Source organism: Panthera onca, chromosome C1 (genome assembly GCF_046562875.1).
Source record: "Panthera onca isolate mPanOnc1 chromosome C1, mPanOnc1 haplotype 2, whole genome shotgun sequence".
Lineage (NCBI taxonomy): Eukaryota > Metazoa > Chordata > Mammalia > Carnivora > Felidae > Panthera > Panthera onca.
The window spans coordinates 213,905,683-213,925,789 of record NC_138346.1 but is presented as its reverse complement, the minus strand read 5'-3'; the positions used below and the strand labels follow the sequence as shown (position 1 = coordinate 213,925,789).

Sequence of the window (20,107 nt, the reverse complement as noted above, 5' to 3'; positions counted from 1 at the left end):
CATCATTTGTCGAGGTTGTTGAAGAGGGGGGGAGTCTTAGATGATATTCGGGACCGGATGGCCTAAGGTCCCTTTTGACTTCTTTCCTTGTCCTGGACTGGAACAGCAAAAGCAGCATCTTTGCTTTACTTGGTTTTCTAAGTGCCTGGTGTGCTGTGTGCACCCGGTGAATGCTCAGTAACTATTCATTATTTAATCTTCGGCTTCCTGCTTCTTAATCTAACTTGAATAAAAACTGTTCGTGTTCAGTTCAGGAGCATCACTGTCTCTGGCACCCTCCTCAAATGAGTCATTTTGGATAGGCACAGTTAGATGGCCATCGAGGCCTGTATGAAAACAAAACAAAACACTTTGAAACTTCGGGCTGGGAATTACATGAAATGGGTTATATACTTTCTTACTTTATTAGGCAGAGTATTAGTCCTCATGACTCAGTACCGTCATTGTAGACGTAAATGTTTATATTGTGTTGTAAGTGGAGTTCTTTTTTCAAAAACTGTTGAAATATAGATATGTTGTATATTTGCCCTTATTCTAAATGACTCCACCTATGCCAAACAACCCCAAACGAACAAGCTTTTTGAGTTTTTTGTTTGCCTTTTCATAGATGTTTGTCTCTTGACATTTGTCGCTTGGCTTACTTTTGCTATCTGGTCTTTGTTCCGTAAGTATCTGTTAGTTGGCTTGTTTTTCCTTTCTCATTTGCAGTTTCAATCTTCTGTAATTTGGATATCCGATAACTAAGCTCGTATACAAAATAAGTCTCAAGTAAGTAGTGAGAGTAAAGCTTTGCTATGTGCAAGATACGTTAAATCTGTCATTTCTTTTTTGGCAGCAGTGATTTTTTTTTTCTCCCTTTCTTTCTCTCCTTCCTCTCCTCTGTTGGTTTTCTCCTTTTTTTTTTGGAACTGGGTGAGATTGGAGAGCTGAGCTCTGGAAAGGTCGGGTCTTATCCTCCGAGCCCATATCCCTGGTCGAGGTATCACAGGCTGCCTCCGGGAGTCAACTTAGAAATCACGGGGTGGCATAACTAGAGGGTCCTGAAGGTCATCTGGGTAAGCTGTTGTTTTACAGAAATGAAGGAATCTGTGGCACGGAGCAGGGGCGTGAGAGGCTGGGTCTCGGGACACACCAGCGTGAGGGTTGGACTCAGTGTGCAAGTGTCTTGAGACCCACACTGCTCTCTGTCCCATCATTCCACCAAGTTTCATTCCTGACCAATTTTTTGTTTGTTTGTTTGCTTTTTTAAGTAGGCTCCATGCGTGTGGAGCCCAACACCGGGCTTGAGCTCACCACCCTGAGATCAAGAGTCAGACGCTTCACCGACTGAGCCACCAAAGCGCCCCTTCCCCGTTCCCTACCAATTTTGAGCAAAATGTGGGTGAAAGAGAAAATACAGGGTTTGTGTAAGGTAAAGCTCCGGAGAAAAATTCTCCGCTGGCTCTGGGCAGGTTCAGAATTAAAGTACATAAACCAAAAAGGCTTCTGTTTGTTGCACTGTTTGGCTATGTTTGCACTCAAGGCTGATATCGATATTGCAAGAGAAGCTTCAATCCTTTCATTCAAATTTACAAGAAATGCTGTTTCCTTTTAGTTAAAAAAAAAAAAAAAGTCCAAGAGAGCATTTGATTTGAGGAACCAAAAGTCTAGAAAATGTATCCGGGAGTCCTCGTCAATTTGGGGCATAATGAAATATAAAAAATACTCAATAAAAGCTCCTTTATTACTTTAACTGCTTAAATGTGGAGTTTTTAGCCATCAGGTTAATGTTTGGGTATCATTTTTTTATTTGATTGTGAGCACTTTTCCAGGTAGCTCTGCCACTCGAGCGCTAATCAGATTCCCACAGATGAATGGCGCTCGCTTCAGCCCTGACATCACCGCAGTTTTGCTTCGACGTTATTTTATTTGGTTTTCCTGTAAAAGTTAATAACTCTGTGTCCGTGTGTTTAAACAGGCAGGAAGAGAGAGAGAAAGGACAATGAGCAGAAACCGACGAGCAAGGTCTCCGGAAGCTTTTGCCAGACTGAGGAAATGTAGGCAGTTTTGTGATTTCAGAATATTTTGCCCTCTGAGCGGGGGTGCGGGGAATCCAGAGGGTTGCAAAGCAAGGCGGTAGTTCCTGATCCTTCAGAGAACAGAAAGCAAACTTCTCTCCGTTTCCCAGACAGAGCTGGGAGAAATTAGAAACGAGTTACTATTGATTTAGAGGAGGAGGAGGGTGCTCAATAGAAGTGATTTGCTTGATGGTGAAAATTGGTGAAATCTCGTGTTAATTGTAAGTAAATTACGTGTCCATTTTTGATGACCAGTGTTGGTGAGAACGTCCCGTGCGGGACATGAAGACCCTCCTTTTGATCTGCCCATCAGAGGTGGGAGATCTGAAATGAGGGCCTCGTGGCCAGGGGTGGCTCTGGTGTCTGGTAGGCCTCTCTCGAATCTTTTTTTTTTTTTTTTTTTTTTTTTTTTTAAGAAAAGTGTGGTTTTTCATTGGGAGCTGTGGTTGTTAATAATAGGAATGCTCACGGTGTTTAGTGAAAGATCACAGAATGGTTCAAAGCCATGGTGCTTACCATTTGATCCTTCCTGCGTCCTGTGGACATTTCCTAAATGTCTCTAAGCTAAAAGTTTCTAAGTCGGGGCCCATCAGAGAAGGCAAGTGCGGTGGTAGCGATTGAGTCACTCTCTCTCCTGACTTTCCACCTTGGTGCTGGGGGTACAGACGGGGTGTGTTCCACAGCTGTTATTTCGGTGCCCCTAGAGGATCCCCATCTATGTGAGAGGCATCCCTGGACTTGGGGTGCTCTGTTCCCTGCTCTTGGGGTGGCGAAGTTCCTTCTAAAGTCAGTGACAGAGGCGTGGCCTATGTCAGATACTCCTTTCTTAGAAAACAGAACCTGGCCATCAGGGTTGTTATTACATAGGGATGTCAGGTACCTCTGGCTCCTGTCACCCCACTTATTGCCAGAGTTGTTTCCGTGGGTGCTGTCTTCGTAGACAGTCTGTCCCTGTCCACGTTCTTGGGCTTGTGTGTTTGGTGAAGAGGGTGATTTTCCTCTGGGAGGAGCGGACTTTGTCTCACTATTTGAGTAGAAACTGTTTCTAATCCCTATCATCTTACTGTAAATTTGAAGATTTTTGAGTCTGCCAGTATTATGAATCATACTTGTGGATCTTATACTTTTATTTTTTTCCCCTTAGGCCATGGATGAATTTAAATAATAGCAGAACTAGGACTCGGTGGTCTTCTGTTAGTGTGGATGTTAACTGTTTACTTTTTTCTGCTCTTCACTGGATCTAAATGGGTGATTTAAAGGCCATGCACATTTGTCATTTTATATTTACTTATTTACTTTTTGTATGCAAAATATTTTAAAGAACATACCATCCGGTTAAGCGACATCCAGCCTCAAGGCCAAGGCAATTGCATGTTAGCTAGAATGGGGTCAAGGCGGGCCTCCTAGCTGAAAATTTTTTTCTTTTCTTTTCTTTTCTTTTCTTTTCTTTTCTTTTCTTTTCTTTTCTTTTCTTTTCTCTTTTCTCTTTTCTCTTTTCTTTTCCTTTCTTTTCTTTTCTTTCCTTTCCTTTCCTTTCCTTTCCTTTCCTTTCCTTTTTTTTGGAGGAGTACAAATTAATTCAGTAGATTAAGGAGGAAATACTACGTGCAGAGAGGCAAGATCAAGTACAAAAGCAAAGACTAAAGCAGAATGTCACAATATGGAGAGACCTAGACCTTGTTTTCCCTTTTGTCTGTGGCACAGCACCACACAGGGGCTTCCATTTATGGAAACAATTTTATCTCTTCTTTTCCGCAACGTCCATCTTCTGCTTATTTGCTCAATCCTAGTACGTGTGGATAGCGGTATCAGGATCATTGACCTGTGCTCCCCAGGGAAACAACTTTATCATCTACAGGCCAGAGCTTATGTGTGGTTCCTTTAGTCCTCTGTCTACAGTCTCCTCTTGCTTCCTAACTTACTCATGTCATTTTGCCCCCACACCCTTCAATGAAGTTCTGTCCTACCTCTGTAATACAGATTCTTTTCTTAAAATGAAAATTTACCCCCTTCACCCATTTCTCCCACCCCTCCACTCCTGTCTCTGGCAACCACCAATCTGTTCTCTGTATCTATGAGTTTTGTTTTGTTTTTTTTAATTCCACATATAAGAGAAATCATATGGTGTTTGTCTTTCTCTGTCTGACTTACCTCACCTAGAATACCCCTGATGTTCATCCATGTTGTCACAAACGGCAAGAGTTCATTCTTTTTTTAATGGCTGAATAATAGTCCTCTGTGTGAGTCGGGGGAGAGAGAATACATAATAATTTCTTTATCCATTTATCCATTGGGCACTTAGATTGTTCCCATATCTTGGCTATTGTAAGTAATGACATTTGTCATTTTAAATTTCTTCCTTGCTATCTTATCATTCAAACTATTTCTAGGCTGTGACTATTTCTTTTGTATTCAAATCTATTTTTTTAAGTTTATTTTTTATTTATTTTGAGAGAAAGAGCATGCATGCACATGTGGGAAGGGCAGAGAGAGAGAGAGAGAGAGAGAGAGAATGAGAGAGAGAGAATCCCAGGTAGGCTCTGTGCTGTCAGTGCAGAGCCCAATGTGGGGCTTGATCTCATGAACCGTGAGTTCATGACCTGAGCCAAAATCAAGAGTTGGATGCTTACCTAATTGACCCACCCAGGTGCCCCAAATCTATTTTTTACCATTCAGTCTCTCTCTCGTTTTTTTGTAGGATGTATGTTAGGAATGTCATTTAGTGTCACCTCACAGGTTTTATTTTATTTTATTTTAATTTATTTATCCATTCACTCATTCATTCACAGGTTTTAGTTTTGTACTGTATGGGGGGTGATTGTAGGCAGAATTTCTTGGTCCAGAGCTTATCTTCCATAGAATCCAAGAGCCCATCTCCTTGCCCTCTGAGCAAGCTAAACCATCCTGAAGGGATCCTGTCCTATGCCACTTGGTGGTCATCTGTTCAGTGTCTAACCCCCCCCCAGTGATGACTTAATGCTTGAAACTGTCTGTCTGTGACATAACCTCCGTCCCCTTCCTAATCATCGCACATCTCAGTAGTGCATGACCAGAGAGGGCTTTCCTGATCTCCTTCATCTGGCCCCGACTTCAGAAGAGGTGGGAACCAAAGCACTGTTTCATCTGCCGAGCATCTGGAAAGTACTGGAATTTAAGAGAAGTAACCTTCAGAAAGCGTAACATTCAGCCTATGCTGGAGAGAAAGGAACCGGGAAGTCGAAGCCATGGTATCATCAAGAAGGTCCTGGAGACCGAATGCTACATATTTTTAGTGCTGGAGTCACCAGCCACCGTCACTGAGTGAGCTCAGAGTTCTCCTAGGGAGCATCTTGGACACTGAGTCATTACATTCCTTCGGAGTGATTCAACTCAACAGCTTGACACCTTCATTAATTTTACAACACGAAGCCCGGGTGCTCTCTGCTTCCTCTTTAACAGCACAGGGAAATTAGAGGAATATCGAAAATATAAAAACCAAGGGAAACTGGCAGAAGGAGCAGTCGGGGAGCTGTTGAAAGACACCGTGTTAAGAAATTGAACTCCTTGCCTTTTCTTGGTATCTCTCGAGACTCAGCACCCAACTCTTGCCACACATCTCTGGCACGTAAACCTTTTAAAATCTGTTCCTGGCACGCAGGCCGGACCTCTGACTTGCAGCCGGCTCGTTCGCCTTCTCTGCTGAGGTCACTGCTACCGTGATCCGTGTATAATGGCATTTTCCTCTTCTTTTCAGTATGGAGGCTATTACAGTTTCTTCTCTAAGCAGGACTTCAAACAATTTGCTGCCAGTTGGATTTCAAAGCCAAGGAAAAGGCAAATGTCATCCTTTTTTCCTCCCCTCTTTGGGTAACTGCTTTGTTGGTTGCATCAAAAATTAGAGGGGCTGCTATCTAAATTCAGGTGGGGATGCACGGGGACAAGGCATTTAAATTTGCTTTTCTTTCTCCCTGAAGGAGAAAATCCTTTTCCTTCTCAACCTTTCCTAAAAAGGAACTTTGATCTTCTCAACCCCGAAGCAAGGGTTTTCATTTCCTCTCCGGCAAGTGTGTGCGCACCGCAGCCCTTTCTGCGATGCGGTGACAGTGAGGCTCAGCGACAGCAGCTCCTCTGCTTTTCAGGCTCTGCTGCCCAACTGCACCAGCTCCCGGCGGCTGGAGGCTGGCGCCCACTGCGCTCTCCAGAGTCCCCCTTTACGCCCCTAAAGCCACCGTCACTTGACATGAAATAGTGCATGTTGGCTGAAGATGCTTTTTGATTTCCACACACATTTCTGGAAGAACTAGTTTAATCAAGTAAGAAAACAATGACATTCTGACAAGCAGTTCACGCAATATTTTTAACTCGGGCCAAGAAGAAAACAATTTAAACATAGAGGTATTTCACTTTGAAAGGTAGTTTTTGTGCACACGGCGTTGCCACTTTTCATAAAGGCTTTTACTACATATATCAACGTGTTTTAAGAGAGGCTAGGGTCAATAATGCGTGCTTTGGAATTCCCTAAATGCAGATTTACACAGTAGACCTTAAAAATACTACATTCTATCGTGTCAACTCCTGTGCACTTCTACCAGAGAGATTTTATTTCTTTAATGTGAAAAACAAAAGGACAGAGGAAAGTAAAACAAAGGAAATTAGGGCCCACAGGCTTAATTAGTATGGAGTTGTAACCCAAATCAACAATGGGAAGGACACAGTGACAAAAACCAGGAAATTCCAAGTTGGAAGAGAGGCTCTTTCCTTTAACTCCTTGAGTGCTAGGGCACTTGCTAGCACGCTCCTTACCCAGGTGCAGGAGGCTGGCTCAAGTACAATACAACTCGACGTCTGTATTTTTGAACTTCCTGGCTTTTGTTGACTTTCCCCCCTCCGTTCCCCCCTTGATGCAAATGAAACGTACCTGTGTGTGTGTGTGTGTGTGTTAACTCTAGATAAACGGGGCTAAATGTGCCTCTTGATTTTGTAACCCTCAGAGAAGGAGAAAGAGTGAAAAAAAAATTCCTGTCACTGTCATCTGTTCATTTTTAATGAGCAATTTTAAAAAATTGAAAATAAAAGAGGAAAATGAATAGGTGTTGAACCAGCCCGTGATATGTAAATGCCAACTAGTAATTACCTAAAACCTCAATTTTCATTCTGTTTCATCTTGCAAAACATTTCATTTTCCCTGAGTGAAAACACTTCACCGGGGCTGTGCGAGTCAGCGGAGCGGCCGCCCTTGGCCTGCGCGGCCGCCGGCTCCGGCTAGGGGGCACTTTGGCTCCGCGCTTGGGCTGCCTGAGCGGCGTGTCCACCTCAAGGTTATTCCCCTCTTGCCATTCCAGTGGTTTTGCTCGGAGAGCCGAGAGCGTTCGGTGGCGCCCCTCCCCCCACCCCCACCCGGCTGGTTTCGGGGAGCCGTATCCCTCCTTGTCCTTGCACGGGGATCGTATTGAATTTTGGCTGACCGAGCCTTCCTGTGCATATTAACTTTCCCCTCACCTGCCTGCGAGCCCCCTCGGCTTCCCTGCGTGGCACCTCAACACTCTTCAGAGCAGCTTCCTTTCTGCCGGTCCCCCTCCTTCCTCCCTTTGGGATTTCGGACACGACAGTCTCTCTTTTTTGTTTCCCGCTTCTCCTTTTTATTCCTCCTTTTTCATTTTGGCGACTGGGGGTGGGGGTGCGCGTGGGGGGGGGTGGGGGGGGCGCGGCTCCCCTCGCTTGCAGCTCACGCACGTTCGCCCTCCTGCCACGCTTAGAATGAGGGTTCTGACATTTCTCGTGCGTGCTCGTAGATTCTCTTTCGTTCTGGTTCAGGATCTGACACCTTGTGGGTGTGTTCGCACGCACGGCGTCTTGGAATGTGGCCCGTGGCTACCCCCGCTTCCAGGGTGGTCACCCTTCTCAGCCCCTTCCCTAGCTAAGAGGGAGAGTGTGGAGGATTGAAAAAGAACGGAGAGCCCCGGGATTGGGAACTGGCAGATTAGAGGGGATTCTGGATGCAGAGAGCCAGAATTATGTTGTCCTAGGACCCTGCATTTGAGAGTGCTTTGCCTGGAATCTCAAGGAACACGGCCTCTTTAGTGAGATATATAGCTTCATAATTAGCCCGTTGCATTTTTTCACGAGTGCTAGCATCAGCGTTCTACGATGTGTTTCCCTGATTAACAGCTGCTTTGCAACTATTTCCTTGTGCCACCGATGACCATATTTGTCAAGGAACTCCTGACAGAGTACTGATTTCTTACTAAAATGCAGCATTTCTGTTTGAAGAGGGTGCTCTCGTTCTCCGCACTGCCCGGCTTTTAAAGTCGGTCCTTGTTAAAACTCGAGTTGGCTTCGGTCTGACGCTTGTTAACAGGATTCTGGGTATCTATCTGCTTTAGAGTACCAGCGTAGGAACCTCTCACAGGCGATGGAATCTTCTGAGGCACGCACGTGCCACACTGCAGCGTTGGGGTGGGCCTTCGGGCCCGCACCTCGGTCATTCCTTTTGCCCTCTGGCTGTGATCTCTCTGGGTTAAAAAGGACTTGGCTTTGGTTGTTAGCGTCATTAATTTTTGACTATTTTTAATATTTTAAAATGGCTAATGAATGCTCACGTTTTAGGAGATAGATGTGTACGGAGCACACAGGAGTGCTGGAATTGGTGGCATTCCAAATAAGTGTCACTGGAGACAATGCATCAGGTTTACGTGTCAGGTGCAAAGTGCTAAGGCTTCCTCACACCCCGGGGTCGCTAGCAGGCAAGCTCTGTTCTCCCGTCCCCCTCGTGCGGAAAAGAAAGTGTGCCTTCTGAAGATTACAGCGTGCGGGTCTTTTGTAGGAGAGCGGGAAGCACACAGGACGCATCTCTTCAGCGAAGACTGTCGGAACCTCGAGTCTGCTCACCAGGGATTACTTATCTTGCACAATGCATTTAACAGCACATAGTTCATCGTAGATCACCCCTGAGTATGCTGTAGTCCATTGATTTATACAAGTACAAATCCTGGGCTCTCAAACAAGGGTCTCTCGCAATTGGCCAGTCATCCGGGGTCCAAAGGCCCCTCTTCCCCCTGGGTTGCAGCAGGCCCTCCGGGGCAGCCATTGCAGAGGGGAGGTTACTCCCCTTGCTTGCATCGTGGCTTTACCTCTGGCTTTCAGTGACAGGCCCGTGAAAATGATCAAATTTCCCTAACACTCGGGAGTTGATGGTGACAGGGTGGTTTTATTTTGCTTTTTGGGGGAGAGAGGTGGAAGGTGAGGTCACAGGAATAGGGGTGGCGAGAAACTTCGCTTCTGTTTTCCTCTGAGTTCGTCACCCGTATTTTTATGATACCAGCTAGTGGCAATTCGAGGTGCGCTCATTAAGAACTCTCAGCGCAAGAGGAGGAGAAAGGAAAAACGATCCCGTGTTTCTCATGGACTCAACGGCAAGTGGCTTCCAACAACGGCATCAGGTGCTGTGCGCCAGAATTTTCCCTGGCTTGCTGCACTCCCACAACGTGTGCAATAAAGTTCCTGTCTCCGTTTTACATCTTTGACATTGAGGCGGAAGATTTGGCCTGAATTTATGTAATTTAGTTGGGCACAAATATAACCCATGAATAGTCACATTCATCTCCTAATTAGAAAATCAAACGATAATACAGGACAGGCTGCAGGCACCCCATCATTTCGACCAACAAAAGCATGCTGTGTGTGTCGACCCTCTGTAGAGGAAGAGCCAGTTGAATTGCTTCATGAAGTTAATGCAAAGTGTCCAACGATAGGTGAATGAAAGCTGCAAAACCCAGTGTGCCCAGCAGTTATTTAGTGTGCTGAAATCTTTGCATTATGGGTACAGATTCGGGGAAACCTTTTACCATCTGTGGATGGCTCTCGGGCATGTAAAATTCCGGGTTGGACAGGCCTTTCCCCCGTATTGTAGCTCCAGTTCCTCGTGCGGTGGGTGCAGGGGAGAGTAGAGAGTAGCTGAAGAGATAATTAGTGGAAGGAGGAGAGAGGTTTTCATATGTTCACACTTACCTGGAGCTGCCTATCTGGGTATCTTTCTTATTCAGCACATTATGTTGAGGCTATTAGTTTGGATGCTTTATATTTTTGCATGTGGCGTAGTGATATCGATGCTGTTAAATATGTGATTTGCCTGTCGCCTGCATTTTCAGACAGAGATCAAGAGGAACATAAACAAGTCCCAAATATACTTTATGTAGGTGTTTGGCAGCATGGTTTTATATGGCTTGAAATTAGTGAATGGAAACTTTAAAAGAAATTGTTCATATTTTCGCAAGTTTGAAGTGTGCCGGGACTTTGTCAAATTCCCGTTAAAATAAATACGTCAATTTCGTCTCCCTCCCGAATTCATTTATCTTGCTTTTTTAAGAGGTGTCTTCTACTTTACCTGATGTTTAAATTGGATTCGCTCGTTTATGCTGTTCTTTGCTCTATCCCCCACGTTTTTCTTAAATGAATTACTAATGACAGAGCACTCCATCATTCCCTCTCTACAGCCACTTTAAGGAAAGCATGGTGATCTAAACCTTTTAACCTATTAAAGATGATTTTTCCCAATTGAATCAGACCCACCACAGGTGTAATAACTAATCATTTAAACTACACCTGCTATTATGTATTTTTAGGCCATTATGCGTGTTGGATAGATGATAATTCATGTTTATTGCATTGTCCGATGGATCCGTTTTGCCTACACTAGGCTGATTAATGTATTTAAAGAAATAAGAGATGCAATTTGTAAAAAAAAATTGATGGACTGCGCCAAGCACTGCATTGAGTGCACCATCAAACCCATCAGAACTTTGCTCTCTGACCAGAAATGCATATACCAAGGACTATATTAAAAAAGCAAGGTGAAACCTGTGCATTTTAGCGGTGGGATTCTGTTTTCTTTCTCCATCATGGAAAATTTTGGAAGGATGAAGGAAAGGTCGGCGCTTCTGTGGGTAAATGAGAGGAGCTGTGTTGTTGCTATCTGCTGCTCAAGACCTGCTCATCCACGTGCCCTCTGACACCTGGTGCACACACCGCCGCGTGCGGAGACCGCCGCGTGATACCAGTGTCGTAATTGTCGTGTGTGTGGCAGGTGTATTTTTTTCCAGGTGAAGGGCGGTCACCCCCGAGCCATCAGCGCTGTGCCGATGGGCATGGACCCTGGGGGGGCCTGTGACTGTGTAGCTGTCCAGCCCTTCCTGGACACGGGGCTCTCTTCCTCTTGGCTCTCTCCTTCCTCCCTCCCCATCCCCCCTCCGGCTTCTCCCCTTCCCCTTTCTTCTGCCCACCCTGGTGGGTCAGCTCCTCTGCTTTCTCCTCTTGTCCCGTGGCCACTCCTTCCTTCTCCCCAGTCCCTCTTCTGTCTTCCTCTTCTCTCTCTCCCTTCTCCCGTGTCTTCATTAAACTGTATCATTTTGTAGATGTTGGTCACATTTTTTTTTCTTAAAGTTTGGTGCGAACCGAGGAGAGGTGGTCGAGGGACCGAGGGGGCGCGTATGGAGTCTTGGGCTCTAGAATCTGGAGCATGATTTCCGTCACAGTCCGGAGCTGTTTGGTTACCACTGCAGCTCATGATGGGGTTTAATAGGTTTGCAGGGCTGGATGGATGACAGCCACTCTCCGGGAACGCTGCTGTGTCTTACCGCTGACGGGCCCGAATCCGAAGGCCTGGGACACTTGAGTTCATCCTTTAGGGAGACTGTCTCCGGCAGGCCTCCAGTAGAGGGACTGCAAGGGAAAATATATAAGGGAGTTGCCTGGCTTTCTGTTTTTCTTTCTAATTTATCGTCATCTTTTGTTATCAGAGAAGTGTGTCTGGTCGCAAGATTAAATTCATATAAAACATGAGGAGACCGTTTGTAAGTTGTATTCCATTTGTAGCCACAGTCGCTGCATAGCTGCTGTCCTTAGTCTGCAGGATCTTAGAAAAGTTCCTTATGTTTGGTCCCTTAGAAATTTTTTCCTTCGGCAACTTAGGAGGGAACTCTAGGGTCTGATGACTTTACCTGTAACATGAGACGTTATTACCCATTTGGTTTTGATGAGATGAGTAATGCCAGTCATTTAAAACAGCCCCTTCCCTCTCTGGGGCAGGTTGGCATTTCCCACCCGTTGCACTAGTGCCCGGGACAGAGAGCACACGAGCGGCGTGGAAATACACACTTTGTGTGTGCTGAGTGATGCGAAGGTTAATGCCTTCAGCACGCTGCCTTCCACCCCCTCCTTGGCTTATTTGAAGATATGAAGATTTCATTGAATAATATCATCACCAGACGTAGGGAGATAATCTGTCAATCTGTCAGCTTTTAGCCATGAAACCCCAAACTTTGTCCTTTGAAGTCTCTTCAGAATTGAGCTCCGTTGCATAAGCGGGACCAGCGTGGATGGCTGTGCGCGGTGTCTCTTATATAATCCTTCCCAGCCGGTCTGCGCTCAGCACTTTGCCAGGCTCTGTGGAGACAGCATGGTCTCTTCTCTTCAGATGCTTGCAGTGTAGTTGGGGAGGCAGCCTGAACATTAGAAGACAGTATAATTATGTCTTCAATTATACGGTACACACTACAAGCATTAAAGAATTTAAGAGAATGGGGAGATCAGAGATGGCTTGCTTATTTAGGGAAGGCTTCGAGGAGTTAGCACAGGCTATAAAAGGGCTGTGCTGGGGTGTGTGTGTGTGTGTGTGTGTGTGTGTGTGTATGCATGCAATGTTTAGACAGGTAGAGGTGGGAAAGGGCCGCCTTCTAGAAAAAGGGCATAGCACGAGCACAAGCATAGGGACATGGATGCGTGTGGCCAGGAGAAGGCTACCTGTCCTGCCCAGGAGTGTGAAGAATTAGCTTGAACAAGGAGAAAAAGAAAGGATTCCTGCAGGTCTTAACAGTTAGGTTGAGAGAATCAGATACAGGAAGCCAGTGGGAACCAACGTAGTCTTTTATTTAGGTATATTTTATTTATATTTATTTTATTTTATTTTTCTAAAGATTTTATTTTTCAGTAGTCTCCACCTCCCAACATGGGGCTCGAACTCATAACCCTGAGATCAAGAGTTGGATTTTCCACCGACTGAGCCAGTCAGGCGCCCCTATTTAGGTAGATCTTCAATGTGAGAAATAACTGGTTATAAATTTGGCCACAACGGTGTGTTTATTTTTGTGGGCCTGGGGATAAACTGGTAGGATTTTGAATCTTGAAATTCAGACCATGGAAGTTTACTTTTCTTCTCTGTTTTATCTCCCCAACCAGATTGCCACAGCAGTGAAGTTTCTACAGAATTCCCGAGTCCGTCAGAGCCCGCTTGCGACCAGGAGAGCATTCCTCAAGAAGAAAGGTACAGCTTCCCACGGCCATGTCGTATGGCCTGCAGAAAGGGGCTGGGGACGGGGCAGGTGGAATCCACGGTGTTGCCGAGAGGACCTCCTGTAGCCCTCCCACTGGTGTGGGGGTGAAGGGGAGCCCCCCAGAGGGAATGCAGGCTTCTTTCCCCACGGTGGAGCAGAGAGGTGATGCCACCTGGATGATCGAGCACCACATGTAAGGCCATCAACGTAGCCCAGGACAGCCTGGCACAGGCAACAAGGCGAGGCCCACTGGATAGGACTGTGGAGGACTTCTGTTTTCTGGTCTGTTCTTCTGATGATACGACCCTGGCTACACAATGCCTGGCCTCAGGTTAGGAGGTCAGCTGCCTCAGTAAAGAACCAGGGAGAAAGAAATTGAAGGGCGAGGGAAATGAGATGGCTAAACAAGGTCAGGTTAAGGTCGAGCCTGGGGTCAGTCTGATTTACAGATTGAAGTGGTAAATTACTGGTTTTATGGTATTTCTGTAAGCGGGGATTAAATGGGTCTTGACAAATTCAATATTGTCCAAAGCAGAAAGAATCTCTTCTGGCTCTGTTGCAATTTAGGATAATTTTCTGTTTTTGTAAAATACAAAACAAACCCCAAAATGAACAACAACAAAAAAGAAATCTGACTTTTCATTCTTTGAACATTTAATTTTCTAGAAAGCTGGAAAGTTGTATAAATGCCCTTATATACCATGAGCAGGGGGAGAGGTGAGGTGTCTCCCCGCCCTGACCCCGACCCCGACCCCATCCCCCAACCAAACTCTTTTTCCTTTAGGAGCTGGAATGTTAGCCTCAAAATTGTAGGTTGTGGGCTTTAAGTCATCTGTGGCTGGAATAGAAGACGGAGTGGCTTGGTGGTGTTTCCTCGGTCTGTATCCCACCAAAGAGATGCTTGCGGGACCGCGTCCCGGGCCTGCGCCCTTGGGGTTTGGGCAGAAGGAGCCTGAAGCTCTCCGTCGACAGGCATCTGTTCAGCGGCAGCCTCGGGGGCGGCCCCTCGACTGAGTTGGTGAGGGGCGCTGTGCATGTGCTGGCGGCACTGTGCTCGCCCCCCATCAGCAGGCGGTTATTAAAATTTGGAGTGCGTTGGCCGGCCTCTCCACTCCGCAGCCATCATGCCATAAAAGAGTTTTTCCTTGAAATATGTGTACCTATGGGGAGTAATTAATCATAAAAGCTTGGGGATTTCAGCTCCCTCATCAAAGCATGGAAGCTCGGGAAAGCTGAGCCTAAAAGCTGTGCTGATTACCCGGGGTAACCTGAGACAAAATCTATGGTTGCCGAGAGATCCTTTGCCCCAGTATATTGTGCAATATTATAACTGCCTGATCTTCTCTTCCACTGACAATGACCAGTTATTCCTCATTTTCTCTCAAACGCAGCTGGGTTAGAATTTCATTTGCAGAAGGTATTTAGAGCAATTTAGAGACAAATGTCTCTGGTGTTTGCTCGGCACTTCCCCACCGCAGGCTTTGCTGAGCAGTTTTAGTATCAGGAGCTCCATCTAATCTGTTTAATTTTAATAAATCCCTGACTGGGAGAGGGAGAGAAAAAAAGAGAGGGAGAAACTCTGGACCAAATAATACTTCTTTTGAGCTGGTTGGCTAATAATTACTGTAGAGAGGAAAGTGTTTTGTGCAATTATTATTTGTTGCTCCTTTAAAAAACGCGAAACAAACCCAGTTGATTAATCCATCTAAGAGTGTTTTACCCTGTGCCGTGCCCTGTTCTGGGCCCCGGGGACTCAGCAGAGAAGGGGCAAGATGGCATCCCTGCCCTCGCCTAGCTTACATTCTAACGGCCAAAGGCGGACAACAGACGGAAAAAGGAGACGCGTAGTGTATCGGGTGGCAAGTGCCACAGAGAAAAAGAAGGCCGGGTGCGTGGGGTCAGGAGCCCCGGTGCTGGGGTGGGAACGGGCTGCGCCTTTAGACAGGGCGACCAGAGCACGCCTCTCTGAGAGGGTGGCGTGAGCGGAGGCCTGAGGGAGGTGAGTGTTTGTCACTGTGGAACGGGCACCGTTCCTCCTCGACCCCTGGGTCGGTGAGAGATTTTAGAACATTAGGGTAGCAGGAACCGGGAGAGGGGCCTCCTACCCTTATTCCTCCAAAGAGAGCCACGGGAGTTTACCCTGAGCCTCAGTCCAGAATCACTGGACGCAATCACCCGTCTCCATCATCCCCTAAAATGCTGCTTCGGTCAGGAATTATCTGTTTCCGAGTTGAATCCCAATAGGGTAAGTTCTGGCAGGACCTTTTCTGGGCAGAGGATTCCAAGGTTTGATTGGCGCCTGGGGAAGAAGAGCCCCTTCGTGGGTTTACACTTCACTTTTTAAATTTCCGGCTGTTCCTTGGGTCAGGTGTACACGGTCAGCAGAGCTTGGCGCCGTCTCTGCTGGGGAGAGGGAGGAGGGCCTTTTGCAATGGAGCGAGCGGCTCCCCTGTCCCTAACTGTACTTGGGAAGGAAAGAGAGTTGGCTGGGTGGTCTGTGGGGGTGGGGAGGGTGTCCTGAGGGGAGGGATCGAGGTTCTGGCATCCTCCCCGCAGCTACCCCCTGTAGGACTCGTCCTCGTCGTCGTGGTCGTAGTCGTGGTCGTCGCTGGGGGTGGGGGTGGGTGGGGGTGGGGGTGGGGTTTTGGAGCGCTGGCTTTGGGCGAGCTCGCAGCTACTGTAGTCTTGGCTTTTCCTAGCAAATGTCACTTCGGGGAATTGCAGTGGAGCTCTGCCTTGAATTATAATCTTGACTTTCTTTTTTTTAATAAACATCTCTTTCCTGAAAAGGCAAATCCAATTTTGTTTTTCTTTTAATATTATTTAATATTTAATATAGAAATTGAGGTCCCTATAGTACATGTCAGTTCAGTGGAAAATGAGGGTTACTTTAGGCACATCAGCTGAGTTTGTTTTAATGGGAAACCACAGCCCGAAGCAGGGCTGAAGCCTGCCTCTGATACTGACAGGTTAAATGTTGTGCTCTCTGATTTGGGGGGCCAGGGAGGGGCAGGGGCGGGCTAGGTGGGGAGGGAATGGGATAGGCATGCAAGAGAGTTGGTTTGCGAACGTCTTCTGTGTTTGTGGCTTTTTTGTTTTTGTATTGTGAGGTCTCTTCTGGATGCTTTAAAGTCTGAATGTGGAGTCATTAATGAGAAACATGAAGTTATTGGAATCATTTATCATTTTCTTTGAAGTTTGTACTGCCATTTTGTGTAATTTACAATATTTCTTTCTTTTATCGGGAATTTTTTGGATGAAAGAGAAAAGCAGCTGTTCACCTTCAGAGTATTAGAATAAATGTTTTTGTTTTCCTTCCAACCACTTGATTCTGCAGATGGCACATCGACCGCGTAGTCAGCCGAACATGGGGATCACTGGGCTGTGTGTGGGGGTTTAAGCCCTCCTAGCACTGGAACCGCCTACAGAAGCCGTTCTCACCGGGCAGGCGTCATGTCTGGGCTTTAAGTGGGCTGCGGTCCAGGAGGTTAGAGTAGCTTAATAACAGCAATAGAATCGGTCCAGAAAGTTAGAGGCTTGGACAGCGTTGTCAATAGGCTTATGTTGATTTGACACCCTATCCAACCACAAAATGTAGGAGGCAGGCTGCTTCCAAACACGTTGGCAGGCTGAGTGGAAGGTGGGTATAAGTGATGCCTGTCCGTCGGGGGTGCGGGGCAGGTGACATGGGGGGAAGACAGCGTTGTCTGTTAGCTTACTCTCATATCCATGTTGCAAAGCAGGCTTCTGGAAAAACGACAAACGTCATACACGTTTCTGTATAATCCCGCCTGACGGGGCCTGGGCTGTGTTGGCTGAGACTTGTGCTCATGGTGCCTTTCTCAAGTGTGTCAGGAAAGGGCTGTGCTCTCGTTCATCTAGTAAATAGTCCAGGGGTGAGGAGAACTGAGCAGACAAGAGACACCACCATCCTTTCTCATTCTCAAAGGTGAAACAAGATCTTATCTCTCTTCTGTTCCTGGAAGCAGAACCCCTGGTAGCAGAGCTGCCTCCTTGCTGGAAATGAACTTGAGGAAGAAACCTGATGGTCTCAACCTTGGTGGCGGGGTAGAGGTGAAGGGCTGCTCTCGCTGGAGTATTTTAAGGGGGAGTAAATTCTTACACAGACTTCAATTTAACTCTCTTTTATTACTTTTCTTTTTTATCATTTACGTCCATTTCATGAGGTAGTTTGCATGTCCTTGAATGGAATCTCGTTACCATGAAAGCTTTTTTAGCATTGATTTCATAACAGTCTTAATTTAATAGCTCCGTCATTACTGAGAAGCTCTGGGAGTGGGGCCCTGGCTTTCCAGGTCACTGACCTTTTAATTACAAACCTTGTTCTGATGGCCAGGTTATCGACTGGACAGCTCCCAGCTTGTGCCCCCAGGATGAAAACGAAAATAACTATGTTTCCTCCCCCATCTCCAGGAAAAAAAAAAAATTGTAACCTCATGTGTTTCTAAAATTAATTTTCTCCTTCAGCTTTACTTTATAATTAATTCTTTAACGTGTCTTAGTGAGGCCAGAAGTATTTTTATAACGCTGCTCTTTCTAGAGCTTGGGTCCATCAGAGACCTTAGAGGGGGGCGGGGAAGGGAGACGAAGATCTCGCCAGCTCCCACCCCATGCTTGACGGTGGTGGCCCGTTCCTTCACCCTCAGAGACTCCTGTGGCTGAGCTGGCAGGAAAGGCATTGGCTCTGTGAGGGGCTGTCTGGCCCTCCTGAGTCTTTGTTAATGACACGTGGATCGTGGCATTGAGATTTAGATTCATTCCTGTATTCACTGGAGTTAATTGTGCCTTCTCTATCCTGGATGCTTCATCTTGTTTATTTTGTTAAAGAATGTTTTATTGTATTTAATTTTTTAAAGTCATCTCTACCCCCAGTGTGGGGCTCGAACCCACAACCCTGAGATTAAGGGTCACACGTTCCACCAACTGAGCTGGCCAGGTGCCCCCGATGTGGACATTTTAAAAAGATGCTCCCCTTCTGGGCAAAGACCAGGGTTGGGTGATTTTTCGTATTGCCTTACCTCTCTGTTAGTCTCAGATGACTGGAAGAAACAAAATAACCTACCTGAGGAGTTCTGCTCGGTCATGAGCTTGAACTGAATACGTGATCTAGGTTCTCTCTCACTGGTGACGAAGAGGGAAAGAAAAGGACAGGACAGTGGCTGGTAAGAAGGGTGACCGCAGGCTCCAGTCTGCCCAAGACTGTCCTGGTTTCAACACTGGAATTCCTGTGTCCCCTAGGCCTGGGCAAGCGGGTCACCCTGGCAGGGCAAGCCTCCCCGCCCCCGGAGTGAGAACTATCAGGAGAGACAAAATGGGTGTGTTTTTTGGAAGCCGGAGGAAAAAGTTCACCAGCGGTCAGTTCCTTGCTAGTCCAGCCTGCATTCTAGTGGCATTTCCTCAAACACTGCCTGCTGTCGCTCCCCCAGGCCCTGCCCTGCGACGGGTCCCGTGCAGAGAGCCTCTGGGGCTGGGGCCGTGCCCCGCAGGTGAGTGAGGAGCTGCCGGTGGCCGAGCAGACAGGGCTGTGCGCGGCAGCCTCCGGCTCGTTCCTGAGGATGATTGAGCACCTCCATCCATCTGTTGTGAACGGACCATCTTCCTTCCCTGCCAGCCTTGCATCTGCATATCCGTCACCTGCTGTTCCGGACCGGCCTATTCATCACACTGACTGGTGTTCCCCCATCAATTTTCCTGCTCCCCTTGCTATCCAAACTTGTCTTGAACTCCAGAGATTCTTTTTCAGCATCCAGGATGAGAGCTACAGCAGCTAGACTGGCCGAATGCCCTGGAGATAGGGATACTATGGCTTCCCCGTTCAGAGGGGAACGGATGGGACTTGTTCCCCCAAGAAGGCTGAGGCGAGTAGGTTCCTGCCATGGGGGAGACCTGCCACGGGGGGGGACGGTGGCACGGAGGAGCTCGGGGTGGAGGGGACACAGCTCTTTCGGGTTTACCTACTTGCTTTGAAGTTTGCCCTGGAAATGAAGAATGGTTCCTCTCTTCTCGAGCTTTTGTGCCTTCAACAGTGCGACAAAGAAAAGCAAAGTGACGTTGTCATGTATGGTAGTAGTCTTTGAGAATTTTGTTTTTCTCTTTTACTTTGTGGAAAGGTAAGATACGTATGTGGCTTCAAAAATGCAAACCGTAAGGAAGGATATACGGTGAAAAATTCGTCTTCCTCATTTCTCTTGTTCCCGTCCCTCTTAATTCTCTTTTCCAGAGGATGCTGCTCTTTATTCAGTTTCTTCTGTATCATTCCAAAGATAATCTACCCATATAAAAGCATGTTAATATTTATTACTCCTCCCAGAGAACCACAAACACTTTTTGAATGCAGTGGTAGCGTATTTTACACTTCACCTTTACACTTGATGACGTTACATTTGGGCATTCATTCCACATCAGCACCTATAGATGGGGTTCCTTGCTCTCAGAGGCTGCATGGTACTCCAGGATGACCGTGGTCCAGAATTTGTTTTGACCAGTCCCAATTTAGTGGGCATTTTGGTTGGTTCCTGTCTTCCGCCGTTTCAAACAGTGCCCCAGTGGATATCCTTGTGTAGACATTGTTGGACCTGTGTTTGGCACGCTGCTGAAGTAAAACTGCTTTGCATATGTGAGTAGGCTAGGGTGTATTTTCTTGCTTAAAATTTCATGAGACTGTGTTCCCCCCAGAAAGAATAGAAAACTGTTTTCTAATGTAAACATGACTGTAGGTGGAAA

The 20,107-nt window shown here is 46.6% G+C and overlaps 1 protein-coding gene across 2 annotated transcripts in view; it reads left to right on the top strand.

Moving 5' to 3' along the window:
• Nucleotides 1–20,107, top strand: part of PEX14 (peroxisomal biogenesis factor 14) — a 143,126-nt gene that overhangs the window by 43,439 nt on the left and 79,580 nt on the right. For both annotated transcript variants that reach the window (XM_078452440.1, XM_060622118.3), the window contains exon 3: nt 13,269–13,353. In XM_078452440.1, the coding sequence (XP_078308566.1) occupies nt 13,269–13,353 (85 nt within the window). The remainder of the gene's footprint in view (nt 1–13,268; nt 13,354–20,107) is intronic.